At 42.8% G+C, this 14,559-nt stretch overlaps 1 protein-coding gene across 7 annotated transcripts in view; it reads left to right on the forward strand.

The window, feature by feature from the left end:
* ATP9B (ATPase phospholipid transporting 9B (putative)) overlaps positions 1-14,559 on the forward strand; it is a 267,517-nt gene that overhangs the window by 87,433 nt on the left and 165,525 nt on the right. For all 7 annotated transcript variants that reach the window (XM_053571330.1, XM_053571333.1, XM_053571334.1 and 4 more), the window contains one exon: positions 13,461-13,541. In XM_053571330.1, coding sequence (XP_053427305.1) covers positions 13,461-13,541 — 81 coding nt within the window. The remainder of the gene's footprint in view (positions 1-13,460; positions 13,542-14,559) is intronic.

Consider the following 14,559-nt stretch of genomic DNA (forward strand, 5'->3'; position numbering starts at 1 on the left):
TAGGATTGAATGGCAGATCTATTTTTAGATCTCTTAAGTGATTTCCAAACATCTTTCCAAAAGGAATGTATTAATTTGCATTCCCACCAGCAGTGTAGAAGTGTTCCCTTTTCTCCACATCCATGCCAACATCTCTGGTCTTGGGATTTTGTGATATGGGCTAATCTTACTGTAGTTAGATGATATCTCAAAGTAGTTTTGATTTGCATTTCTCTGATGATTAAGGATGATGAGCATTTTTTCATATGTCTGTAGGCCGTGTGCCTGTCTTCTTCAGAGAAGTTTCTCTTCAAGTCCCTTGCCCAGCCTGCGATGGGATAACTTGTTCTTTTCTTGCTTATATGTTTGAGTTCTCTGTGGATTCTGGCTATTAAACCCTTGTTGGAGAAATAACCTGCAAATATTTTCTCCTATTCTGAGGGCTGTCTGCTTGCTTTACTTACTGTGTTCTTGGCCGTGCAGAAGCTTTTTAGTTTCATCAGGTCCCAGTAGTGTATTTTTGAAGCTGCTTCAATTGCCCGGGGGTCCTCCTCATAAAATACTCGCCCAGACCGATTACTTCTAGAATTTTCCCTGCACTCTCTTCTAGAATTTTTATAGTTTCATGTCTTAAGTTTAAATCTTTAATCCAGTGAGAGTCCATCTTAGTTAATGGTGAAAGGTGTGGGACCAGTTTCTGTCTTTTACAGGTTGCCAGCCAGTTTACCCAACAGGAAGTAGCTGGGTTCATCTCTTGGTTCTCTATTCTGTTCCATACATCTACCTCTCTGTTTTTGTGCCAGTACCATGCTGTTTTGATCATTATCGATTTATAGTATAGTCTGAGGTCCGGTAGCTTGATTCCTCCTGCTTTGTTTTTATTTCTGAGTAATGTCTTGGCTATTCGAGGTTTTTTCTGATTCCATATAAAACAAAGTTTTATTTTTTTGAGATCTTTAAAGTATGACAGTGGAGCTTTAATAGGATTGCATTAAAATTGTATATTGCTTTGGGTAATATGGACATTGTAACAATGTTGATTCTTCCTAGCCATGAGCATGGCATGTTTTTCCATTTGTTAACATTTTCAGCTATTTCTTTTCTTAGAGTTGCATAATTCTCTTTATAGAGATCTTTTGGGTCCTTTGGCAGATAAACTCCCAAATATTTCATCTTCTTTGGCACTACTGTGAATGGAATAGAGTATTTGACTGTTTTTTCGGCTTGACTATTGTTGGTATATATAAAGGCTACCAATTTATGAATGTGATTTTGTAACCTGAGACGCTGCTGTATTCCTTGATCACTTCTTAGAGTTTTGTAGTTGAATCCCTCATGTTTTCCAGATACACAATCATATCATCTGCAAAGAGCAAAAGTTTGATCTCCTCTGACCCTATATGGATACCTTTGATCGCCTTTTCTTCCCTAATCGCAATGGCTAAAACTTCCATTACAATGTTAAAGAGCAGTGGAGACAATGGGCAGCCTTGTCTGGTTCCTGATCTGAGTGGAAATGATTTCAGTTTAACTCCATTCAATATGATATTGGCTGTGGGTTTGCTGTAGATGGCCTCTATCAGTTTAAGAAATTCCCTTCTATACCAATTTTCTTAAGTGTTCTGATCATGAAGGGATGCTGGATATTATCAAAAGCTTTTTCCGCATCAATTGAGAGAATCATATGGTCTTTGTTTTTTAATTTGTTTATGTGCTGAATTATATTTATTGATTTACATATATTGAACCAGCCTTGAGACCCTGGGATAAAACCGACTTGGTCATGATGTATAATTTGTTTGAAGTGTTGCTGGATTCTGTTTGTTAGGATCTTGTTGAATATTTTTGCATCTATATTCATTAGTGATATTGGTCTATAACTTTCTTTTTTTGTTGGGTCTTTTCCTGGTTTGGGGATCATGGTGATATTTGCTTCACAGAATGTGTTGGGTAGTCTTCCTTCTTTTTCTCTATTTTGGAACAGGTTGAGTAATATAGGTACTAGTTCCTCTAAGGTTTGGTAGAATTCTGACATGAAGCCATCTGGTCCTGGGTATTTCTTTTTAGGTAGATTTTGTATGGTTGATGCTATTTCAGAACTTGATATTGGCCTGTTCAGCATTTCCACTTGATTCTGGCTAAGTCTTGGAAGGTGACATGCTTCCAAATATTGGTCAGTTTCCTTCAGATTTTCATATTTCTGAGAATAAAGTTTCTTATAATATTCATTAATAATTTTTTGAATTTCTGGGGAGTCTGTTGTTATTTCATCTTTGTCATTTCTGATTGATGAAATTAGAGATTTTACTCTTTTTTCCCTGATTATGTTAGCCAAAGGTTTATTTTATTGACCTTTTCAAAACAACTTTTTGATTTATTGATCTGTTGTGTAATTCTTTTGTTTTCAATTTCATTTAATTCTCCAATTTTGGTTATTTCTTTTCTTCTACTGGGTTTGGGGTTGGAATGTTCTTCCTTTTCCGGTTTCTTGAGATGTCCCATTAAGTTGTTAACTTCCTCTCTTTCTGTTCTCTTGGGGAAGGCTTGCAGTGCTATAAATTTCCCTCTTAGGACTGCCTTTGCGGTATCCCAGAGGTTCTGATAATTCACGTGTTCATTTTGGAGTATGTTCCGTGGGCTGATGAGAAGTATATATATTCAGTTTTGTTGGGATGAAATGTTCTGTAGATGTCTGCAAAATCCTATTGTTGGATGGTTATGTCTAAATCTAAAATTTCTTTGCTTAGTTTCTTTTTGGAGGATCTATCCAACACTGGTAAAGGGGTGTTAAAATCTTCGACTACTATGGAACTGGAGGAAATCAAGTTGCTCATGTCTGTTAGTTTCTCTTATAAATTGAGGCGCATTCTGGTTGGGTGCATAAACATTAATAATTGAAATCTCATCATATTGAGTATTACCCTTAACAAATATGAAGTGGCCATTCTTATCCTTTCTCATTTTTGTTGGTTTAAAGCCTATTGTATCTGCAAATAGAATTGCAACACCTGCTTTTTTCTGATTACCTGAAAAATGGACGACCATCCTTTCAGCCTGAGTCTATATTTATCTTTTAAGGTAAGATTGATTCTTGTATGCAGGAAATATCTGGCCTGAGATTTTGTATCCACTAAGCCAGTCTACGCCTCTTTAGAGGACAGTTTAAGCCATTCACATTAATGGAGAATATTGATAAGTCTGGTAAAATTTTGCGTATTGAGTTTTTCGAAAGTCCAGTGGACCTTTTTTTTTTTTTTTTTTTGTAGAGACAGAGTCTCACTGTACCGCCCTTGGGTAGAGTACCGTGGCGTCACATGGCTCACAGCAACCTCTAACTCTTGGGCTTACGCGATTCTCTTGCCTTAGCCTCATGAGCAGCTGGGACTACAGGCGTGCGCCACAACGTCCGGCTATTTTTCTGTTGCAGTTTGGCCAGGGCTGGGTCCCAACCCGCCACCCTTGGCATATGGGGCCGGCACCCTACTCACTGAGCCACAGGCGCCGCCCCCAGTGGACCTTTTTAATCCTTTCACCACCGTGGAAGTTGGAATTTGATCAAAAGTTTCTGAGTGAGTTTACTTTTGTGGTAGAGGATTGGACTGGTCCTTATGGAGGATAGGTCTGAGAATATCCTGAAGAGCTTGTTTGGTTATGGAAAATTTCTTCAACATATGAATGTCATTAAAGTATTTCATTTCTCCATCATAAATGAAACTTAGTTTAGCTGGATACAGGATCCGGAGTTGAAAGTTATTTTGTTTTAGGAGATTAAAAGTTGATGACCACTCTCTTCTGGCTTGAAAAGTTTCAGCAGAGAGATCTGCAGTCATTCTAATATTCTTTCCTTTGTAGGTAATGGATTTCTTACATCTGGCTGCTTTCAGAATTTTCTTTTTCATAGTTACTTTAGTGAAGTTAATTATGATATGCCTGGGGGATGTCTTATTTGGGTTGAGTCTTGCTGGGATTCTGATACTGTCTGCTATCTGAATTTCAGAATCTCTTCGCATGTCTGGATAATTCTCTTTCAAAATTTCATGGGGAAGGGCCTCTGTGCCTTGTGAAGCCACTTCATCCCACTTTCAGGGATTCCAGTGAAGCGGATATTAGCCTTCTTCGAATTATCCCAGAGCTCTCTGAGAGAATGATCCGTTTTTGCTCTACATTTCTCTTCGTCTTTGAGAGTCTGGGAACGTTCAAAAGCGTTGTCTTCAATATCAGAAATCCTTTCTTCTGCTTGCTCCACTCTGTTACTGAGGGATTCTACTGTATTCTTCAGATCTTTTGAGGGCTGCACATTCTTGCTTTAGTGTGTCAAAATCTTTGATGATTTTCTCTTTAAATTCGTTAAATTTTTGAGACAACTTTTGAATTTCTCCTCTAATTTCTAATTCCAAATTTTCCTCCATTCTATTAATCTTGTTTGTAATCCAAATTCTGAATTCGATTTCTGACATCTCAGCCAGCTATTTATGAATGGGATCTTCAGTTACATTTGCCATATCTATCCTTGGAGTGGTTGATCTATTCTGGTTATTCATGTTACCAGAGTTTTTCCGCTGATTCTGCCCCATGATTATTTTACCCTGGTTGACTTTTCCCCTGGAGCTTTGTCAAGGACCTGTACAGTGCTACGACCTGAGAATCTGGAGACCTGTTTGGTGTGGTGTGGCTAAGGGGCTCTGTCTTGTTTTCAGCTGGTCTCTGTCTGACCCTAATGAAACAGTTACTCAGGGTTGAAGTCTCAGCTGTGGAGAAATACCAGCAGTTAAGTCACACACACACCCCCCACAGGTAACAATTGGGAAAGCAAAATCAAATCTTCCTACAACCATATACCCAGGGCACCACTTGGATAGTCCTCGGACAATTGGCTCAGTTCAAAAGGTCCAAATCAATTGTCTCAGTCAGCACCTGTCTCAGGTGGGAGAGTTTAAAAGTTCACTGGCAACTAGATCGCAGGGGTCTGTTGACAACTCAAATATGACTTGCTCCGGTGCTCTGTAAAGTCGGGAGGACCCACCCAGCAAATAGATTAGTCTGGGAAGGTTGATGCCTCCTTCCCCACCTTGCACCTCTGTCACACCCAGTCACTGATAACCCCACAGGGCTTTTACCCTGTTGCCGCCAATGAGCAGATACTCCAAGGGTTTGCACCTGCCTGAATCAAAAGGAAATGTATATCTCCTCAGCCAGGCCACTGCTCTCTGCCTCTATCCGGGAGTGGGAGGGAAGGCCTGACAACCTCGGGTGCTTGATGGAGGCTGCGGGTTGTTCACTTGGTTCCAGCCCCGCCCCTGATTGATGTTACTGACAGAACAGAACAACAACTTTGCAGGCATTTGTTTCTGTACCTGCTAAATTCCCCTGCAGTAGAGAAGCTGTTTTGAGTTCCAAAAACCTGTGCCTCAGGCCCTGTCTGTGCTGCTGTATGGTCTCAGCTGTAGTTTGTATTTGCAGCACAGTTACCTGTCAATTCCAGCCTCTGCCTGCCCTTCTTTGTTTAAACTGATGGTCCGCTGGGGGCCGGGTACATTTAGGCTCAGTAAAGCAGTCCTCCGGGTCAACCCCGCCGTGGGAATCTTCCGGCTATGTGTGTGCTTTTTCTAATCCCTGCGCTTGGCCCAGGCTGGTAGCACCTCAGGCAAACCCTTTACTCAACGGGCCTGCGTTTCCATCTCAGATCTGTTCCACGGTGGTTGCCACCTGATTAGATTCCCAGCTTCCTCTGGTTGCCCAGAGAGACAGGGTGTGTGACTTCGGAATATCCGGGGGTGAGCCCTATTGTTGCCCAAAACGGCTGCTTCTCTGCGCCTCGGGGCACTGCCGCTCTGGTGTGGTTCCCTCTCAGCCGACTATCCTCTCCTCACTCCTGTGCTGCAGAATCAGCACTGACCAGCTTCAGTCCAGGCCCTGTCCACACCTCTCGAGAAATCACCCTAGAGTCTGGGTCCTGGGGGACAGGCCTCCAGACCTCAGAGTGAGTGTGGAGGGGAGTTCTGGGAGTTCAGAATTGCAGGTAGAGAATATATACAGTTTTACACAGTTTTATGCCTGGCAGGAGAGCGCCCTAGTAGGGGAAGTAGGTCCTGTTTTTAGAGGGTCTCTCTTGTGGAGTATAGTGGGAGGACTTTTGAACTCTGCTTTTTTACTTCTTTTCTACCATTTGTTTGTTTGTGGGGTACTCTGAGCCATTGTCATGTGGGGGTACTCCCGTCCACTTGGTGATGGATTTTGTACCTTTTGTTTGTATCCTTGGGGTCGCAGCTCGCCTCAGCAGGGTTGATGGGCATTCTTCAACCTTCTCTCTTGGTGCAGCTCTAATCTACCAGGTTACTTGATAAATTTCTGTCCTTTAACTCTCCTTCTGGACAGGAACCTCTGTGGAAAGCTGGCTTCAATCAGCCATCTTGTCTCCACCCCCCATTTTCTTAGTTATTGTGTTCAGACATTTATATTCTACATTTAGTAAGTTTCACCTGTTCCCGTCTAAGAAGTACAGTGTATTTGTTTATTTTTTAATGCGTTGTCCTTTATTTGCCGCTTTCTTCTGTTATGGTCACAGAACATTTGCTGCTGTGTTGCCCCTGTTGTGAGCATGGTGAGTTGGGCCGTGGGCTTTCCAGGCCACTGTCGTCCTGGGCTTCTGAAAATGTGTGTTCTGCTATCAGGGGGTGTTCCCTGAATGTCCACGGGGTGAAGTGAATGGAAATGGCTGTCCACATGTTTTAGGTTTTTGCTTCTTTTCTACCATTTGTTCTCTTAATTTCTCAAGAAGATTTTTCGGACCTCATGTGCTTTTTTTGGCTGTTTTTCCTATGGTCGTGTCAGTACCTGCCTCATGTACATTGAAGCACGTTACCAGCTGCATACGTCTTCAAAGTTGCTGTTTTTTCTTGAATTGACCCTTGTTCATTATTTCTGGTGGTAGTCCTTGCTGTGACATCTAGTTTGGCCTTTACTACTTTAATATCTGTAGCTCTTTTGGATAAGAGTTTGCATGGTATATGTTTTCCCATCGTTTTGTCTTTTGTGTATCTTTTTCTTTACATTTAAAGTATGTTTCTTGTTAACATAATACAGATAAGCAGGTACTACTTTTTTATTTATTCATGTTGTCAGTGTGTACATTATCTTAATTTTTTAATGTGGCTGAGGTTAAGTCACTCATCTTGCTGTTTATTTTCTACTTATCTCATTTCTTTGTTCCTTTTTTTTTCACCTTTGAGTGTTGGCATATATTTCTACTTAATCATGACTATTGGCATTTTAGTTATATACATTAGTTCAGTTTTCTAATGGTTGTTGTGTTTCCAATCACCTACAGCTCAAGAGTCTTTGCCATGATTACAGAATGTGTCAATATTATAAGGATGCTTTCTTCACTTTTATCAATGACAGATACGTATACACACAAATATTTGTGGAACCTCATAACTGACCACCTCCCTACACTGACCACCTGCTTCGGTTTACCTAATTTCCATGGACTGGACATGTGCCTCATGTTCCCGTGAAGACTGAGCTCTGTATACTGACCCCTCTGTGAATTGCAGCTTGCCCACTTGGACTGTGAGACACAATGTTAACTCACCCTCTGTAACCTGACCAGTTGAGTCCACACCAAGGGGTAGAGAGGGTGGGCTCTGCCCCTTGGTTGTGTTAGTTTTTCTTTAGTATAAGTTCTTTTATCATGTTTTATTATTACCATGTGTTGGACTAGGCCTGACATCCTATTGTTTATCATGTGTAGGGGAAGATTTTTCAACGTGAATGATTGAATTATAGGTACATCCTATAGTTACTGAAACTTTTAGCAGTTAATTGAGACATTATGACCCAAAGGAAAGAACTTAAAGAGCTGATAGCAGAACATTTTGGTGTCAGTGAGACCACAGTTAGCAACATCCAAAAACATGATCATGAGGAGACATGGTAAGGAAAGCGGAGACCTACAGAGGAAGAGGAGGAAACTTCCCTCACGGAAGTGAGTGAACACAGGAAGCTGGTTCAGATAATTGAGGGCAGTTAACGCTCGAATCTCTAGGCCCATGAGCCAAAAACTTCTCGTAGGAATCAGGGTGGCAGATTTCCAGCATCAAGTGGTTGCTCTAGAAATTTAAACGGTGACATGAGATCTCTAGAAAGTCTGGTGCAGTGAAGCGAGTGCAGTTCCAGTGGAAGTAGTAGAAGAGCCTGTCAGAAAGTTCCCAGACATCACCAAAGGCTCCAGAGATGATGACATCTTTAACCCTGACAAGTGCAGACTCCTTTCCAAGGATTCCTGCCAGGACCCTTGTAATGAGCAGTGACAAATATAAGAGCCGAACACTTTTCTAAGAGGGTTTCACAGTTCTGCTTTGCACTAGCTCAGCCAGAGGGAAACTAAAGCCCTTGGTGACTGGTAAATTGGCAAAGCCTGTGAATTCAAGAACAGGAATCCAGGAGACCTCCCTGTCATGTGGCAAGGATGATAGCTGCTTTGTCTGAGGAGTAGTGCGGGGGGAATTCTGACTGAGCAATGAAGAAGAAGAAATGGTCTGTTCTACTGACAGTGGACAACTGTCCTGGCCACCCACAAGTGACAAACGTGACACTGCAATTTCTGCCTCCAAACACGACCTCAAAGATCCAGTCTCTTGACCAAGGAAGACATCATCAAAACACTTAAAATGCATTACCTTGACTGACTTCTGCCGTGGGTCCTTCGTAAAATGCACCCCTGTGGTCGCCTATGGGAGGGAGCAATTTCCTCTACTGCTCTGGGTGCCATCCTCTGGGTCACTTCCACTTGAAATACAGTTCAGCCAGAAACGATAGAGAAGTGTTTCAGGAAAGTTGGTTTCGTCACAAACCAAGAGCACAGTGTTTTGGCCCCGTCAGACAGTCCATCTCCCACGGCAGAATTTGCAGGTGTAGCTTTCGAAGGTTTTGTGGCCGTGGATGCTGAGGTGACAACCTGTTACGCTGTAACGCACCTGGCCCAGGAGCAACTTCCAAGTGATAGTGACAGAAGTGCAGACCAGCATAAAAAGTGCACAAAGCTGCTGAGGAACTGGAAGAAACAATTGAGGGAGACACAGAAGTTGCAGAGACTCCAGCAGAAGAGGAAGTCGGGCGCTGATCAGGCAGCTGGAGTCATCGCAGCGGGAAAGTGCCCAGCGGTGCTGGATGGTGTGGTCAGCGCTGGGAGTGCTTTCTCCACTTAACATTTGTAATAAGAATAAGTAACAGACCCAGACTGGCTCTTTTTCATAAAGCATGATTAAAACATGAGAAAACAGTAAATGTATTGATTTTGTATGATTTTACTATTTTGATGATATGATTTTATATGGTATTCTCTAATAAGAGCTGCACAAGAAAGTAAAGCACATGTCTGTATCAGTACAGGAGGCCTCGCTCCTTATGGGGACACCTCCTGTGGTGGCCGGTGGGATATTGTCCCTTGGTTGGTCAGTTCACAGAGACACTCTGCTCCCTGTATGATCCCAGTTAACATACGTTGCTAACTCTGGTCTAAGTCAGATTCAGAGACAGAAAGCAAAGCATGTCTCATGTTACCACAGGTTGGGGGAGTGGACAATGGGGAGTTGGAGTTTAATGGGTACAGAGTTCCAGGTTGGGAAGACCGAAAGTTCTGGAAATGATGGTGGTGATGGCTGTACAACAGTGTGAGTGAATTTAATGCTACTGAATTGTATATACTTAGAAAAGGTTAAAATGGTAAATTTTATATTATAATCTATATTTCAATATATTTTTAAAAAATAAAGGGAAAATCCTCTGTAAGGTGACCCCCCACGTAACATACTGGTCAGCACACGGAGGTGGTCACCATAGGAACCAGGCCTGTGGTACTGATAAGCACAGTGGTGCATGTCCAGTCTATGAGCAGCAGGTCAGCTTCAGGAGCGGCCAGTGTAGGGAAGTGGTCAGCTATGGAGGCTCTCATATTTAAATTTTAAAATATTTATGGACATATGCCCTTCATGTACTGCTACTTTTCAAATTTTATGGCTATTACATATTTGAATGATAAGATTGGTCAGGGTGTAGTTCCACGGTCCAGTCACCATGGTCAGGGTGTAGTTCCGCGGTCCGGTCACTGTGGTCAGGGTGTAGTTCCTCGGTCCAGTCACCCTGGTTAGGCTGTAGTTCTGCGGTCCAGTCACCCTGGTCAGGGTATAATTAAGCAGTCCAGTCACCGTGGTCAGGGTGTAGTTCTGGGGTCCTGTCACTGTGGTCAGGGTGTAGTTCTGGGGTCTAGTCACTGTGGTCAGGGTGTAGTTCCACAGTCTGGTCACTGTGGTCAGGGTGTAGTTCCAAGGTCCGGTCACTGTGTTCAGGGTGTAGTTTTGCGGTCTGGTCACCGTGGTCAGGGTGTAGTTCTGGGGTCCTGTCACTGTGGTCAGGGTGTAGTTCTGAGGTCCAGTCACTGTGGTCAGGGTGTAGTTCCACAGTCTGGTCACTGTGGTCAGGGTGTAGTTCTAAGGTCCAGTCACTGTGGTTAGGGTGTAGTTCCGCGGTCCAGTCACTGTGGTCAGGGTATAGTTCTGGCGTCCTGTCACTGTGGTCAGGGTGTAGTTCCATGGTCCGGTCACTGTGGTCAGGGTGTAGTTCTGGGGTCCTGTCACTGTGGTCAGGGTGTAGTTCTGAGATCTGATCACTGTGGTCAGGGTGTAGTTCCGAGGTCCAGTCACTGTGGTCAGGGTGTAGTTCCGAGATCTGATCACTGTGGTCAGAGTGTGGCTCCACCCTGCAGGCCATGGTGGCCATGCTCAGGGCACATGGAACCAGGTGCGCCCTGTGCCTCAGAGCTGTGTAAAGGCAGTTTCCAGGCACCAGGACATCTGAGAAATATGTTTCTGGCTTTTGTGATCAAGCAAATTTATTAACAGCCATGAAGCCACAGTAATTTTCAATAAATCATGACATGCTGATTTATTTCAAAAGATCCATATAGTAGTAAACAATATCATTTACATTTAATTAGTTTTATTGAACCAAAGGCAATTTTATTTGTAATGAACCACATGTTATGATTAAGGATGTATTTTAATGACCTTTAAGTAATGTGAACAAATGTTGCCCTTGACCTAATAGCAGAGGCTTTCCTACATTATTGAAAACTTCAGAATGATTTTTAAATTATCGTGAAAAGCTTCAAATGACATTCTCATCCCTGTGCCATTACTCAGCTGTGGGATGTCTGCTGCACTAGAGGAAGTGCGCCCCTCTCACGGCTCCTGTGCAGGAAGGAGCGAGCTTATTGTCAGCTCGTTCTCACTTCAGGTTTCAGAAGGTAGTTGTCTCCTGGAAGAGCATCTCGTGTTGTGAAAATCACTGGCAGGGTGGTATTTAAATGACAAGTGATGCCAGCCTTGCCTTGCCCTGGAGTGTCTGGCTGCTTATCAAGTGTCCTAGCAGCACATGGGAGTCCCACTTGTTGTCCAGTGTACTTTTCTTGTCTTAATTAACCAGCTCCACTGAAGCAAGCTGGTGTGCTCACCCCTCCCCGGTATCCAGCCTGGCTCTTTAGAAACCTGAAAAGGACTTTGCAGATATGAGCAGCCCTCAGTGGGACCCCGTCTCTGCCCGGCGTGTTCTCTGTGGGACGCGGCCCCTGCTGCTGCTCTGCCGTTTCCCGGCTTGATGGCAGCTGCCTTGAGGAGGGGGCTCCCATGGCTTCCCTGACTTGCCTCAGACTCTATCCCTGCAGAGGTATCTCACTGGAGGATTGTTTTCTTAATATTCTGAGAGTAATTTCTGGAGGTTCAGTCATGGGCTTCATCCCTTGTTCTGTTTTTGGAATTACCTCATTCTGTCTATTAAATCACTTTCTTCCAGAAGACGTAGGGTGTTTCTGTACGGAAATGTGACGAAAAATACTTCAAATCAAGAAGGTTTTTTTTACTTTCATTCAACACTCCAGAGGTGGTTTGGCACAAGACTGGTTGGGCAGCTGTGTCACCTCCAGGTGTCGCTTTGCAGGATAGGTGCTGGGGTGTTCCACCCCTGGCTGCAGGAAGAAGGGGAAGGAAGGGCCACTGGTGGGTGCCAGTGGCTGACCTCACCCGATGCTGGCTGCCGGAGTGAAAGGAAGGGCGTGAGGCGTGGAGAGCTTGAGGTCTGCAGGAGCGTGTGGCTCTGCTTACACCTGCTGGCCCACACCTGCTGGCCACAGTTCGCCACACGGTCTGGACCAGCTGCTAAGAAACCCGAGAGACGTATTTTTCAAGTGGAAAGTTGACGGCTCACCTGGGACTCAGAAGGTCTGCTTTGAAAAGAAAGCAGGAGTAAAGCTGAAGATAGTTTCCGCCACACCATTTCTTCATTTCTTTTCCCCTTTTCTATTGAGAGTTTTTGATTTCCTCTTACACTGCTTACTGAATGGAGTGCACTAAAACTGTTGGGTCAGTTTTCTCAGAGGATTTTGTTGCTCTGAATACAGGATGCCTCCTTTAGAGTTATTGATCTCTATCAATTACATCTCACTTGTTCTCCAGGAACTCTAAGTAGGTTACAGATTTGTGTGTTCATGACTCATGTACATGAAGGTAGGAAGGAAATCAAACATGCAGAAGCAGTAAATATGTCTTTTACAAATGAAAGAAGCCATATCAATCTCAGACCATTGTGTGTTCTCTGTTAAAGAATTTTCTTAGGCCAGGCACAGTGGCTCACACCTAATCCTAGCACTTTGGGAGGCTGAGGTGGGAGGATTACTTGAGGCCAAGAGTTCAAGAACAGCCTGGGCAACATAATTAGATCCTGTCTCTACAAAAAATAAAAGAAAATTAGCCGGATGTGGTGGCACACACCTGTAGTCCCAGCTACTTGGGAGGCTGAGGTGGGAGGATTGCTTAAACCCAGGAGTTTGAGCCTGCAGTGAGCTATGATCATGCCACTGCAATCTACCCTGGGAGGCAGAGCAGGATCCTGTCTGTCAAAAAAAAAAAACAAAACCACACACCGAAACCCACCAACATTTCTTAAAAGTGATTGAGCGTGATAAACTACCCACCAGCCCCATTTGCAGAAGAGATCTACTGAAAAAGTCTTGTGTAGAGCACACCCCACCCTGCCACCTTCTGATGGGCCCGGTGGAGAGGCATCGAGTCAGGTGGGTGCTCTGTGGGTGTCTGCACCTGTGTGAACTGCAGGAGCCGTGTGCAGAGCCCAGGAGGTACGTGTGGTCTGAGCATCTCCCAAGTGGCACCTCCCGTTAGGCAGTGTGGTGTGTTACAATCAAAACCATGCCCCACTGGGTTAAAAAAACACTTTTTTAAGTTATCTTCCATCCTAATTTGTGGTGTTAGGACACAAAATCTAAGAATATCAATGAACATTTTTGGTAAATAATGCATAAAAATATAAATTATCAATTTAAAAATTTCCAGGTTAAAACAAAAGAAAAAGTTCCCAGTAATTTTGCTCAATTGTGACATTATAATTAATTCACATGTTCTGTGTTTCAGGACCTTTTTTCTATCAGCGCTTATGTTTACGCTCAGAAGCCACAACTGGATATTCATAGTTTTGAAGGCACATTTACTAGGGTAAGTTCAATTTCTTGTTCAATACCAATATATTCTTTGTGTGTGCAAGTTAAAAGTAGCATACCTTTATTTTGAGAGAGCAATTCAATCGAGAATAAATTCAAGTAGCAGAAAGGGAAAACCTTTGCAACTTTATGTTTTTGGATACTTCATTGTAGTTATCTAATTTTTTAGCATATTCACAGTAGATAAGATCTTTAGCTCCCAAAATATTGTGAGTCTGAAAAGTGAAGTAATTTTATTATTTCAGTTTTGACTGGGTAGTTGGTACCCTGTGGTCTCCATATTTCGTGTAGCTTTTTGTTAATTGGCTGAATGAATACATATGTATGTACATTTTTTATAAACATGTATATTTTTTGCCACATACTTCCAAGTATTACCAAGTTTTACTAAACCTTAAAGTCCTCCAAGGCTGACTAATAGAGTTTGAAGGACTCAATAACTGTATTTTAAGAGCCAATAACTGATATCATATATGCTTTTTTATGAGGAATTTTAATTTATAACTGTAGTTTAGTTTTAATTGCTACAATTGTGTTGAAAAGATTTGTGTTGGTGCAGTCTCCTTTGTTTTACTCTTGGTCACATGCAAAAGTTGGCAAGTGGCTGTCATTACTTGAGAAGCTCAGAGCTCTGACAGTGGGGCGTTAGGGTGTGGACATGGGGTGTGAGTGAGGGTGCCTGTGAGGCCCAGGCCCTGGCTGCCTCTTTCTGTGAGTGCTGCACACAAGTTCTTACAAGATGCTCCTGCACACGAGAGGGAGTACATCCTGGTGATTAGTGCTGTGGGGTGAGTTCTGGAATGTATTTATATCTTTTTGTGTTTTTACAAAAGTATTTATTATGACAATAGCATGTTCTTATTAAAGACAATTTAACAGATGAAAGTAAGTGTTACAAAAAGGCTCCCTTAGTACAGTCAATTAAGAGTTAATGGTGTAACCACTATTAAGAATTTGGAATATAATTTCTTTTTTTGCTTTCCTTTTCTTTTCTTTCTTATTCCTTTGCAATT

Source organism: Nycticebus coucang, chromosome 19 (genome assembly GCF_027406575.1).
Source record: "Nycticebus coucang isolate mNycCou1 chromosome 19, mNycCou1.pri, whole genome shotgun sequence".
Taxonomy (NCBI): domain Eukaryota; kingdom Metazoa; phylum Chordata; class Mammalia; order Primates; family Lorisidae; genus Nycticebus; species Nycticebus coucang.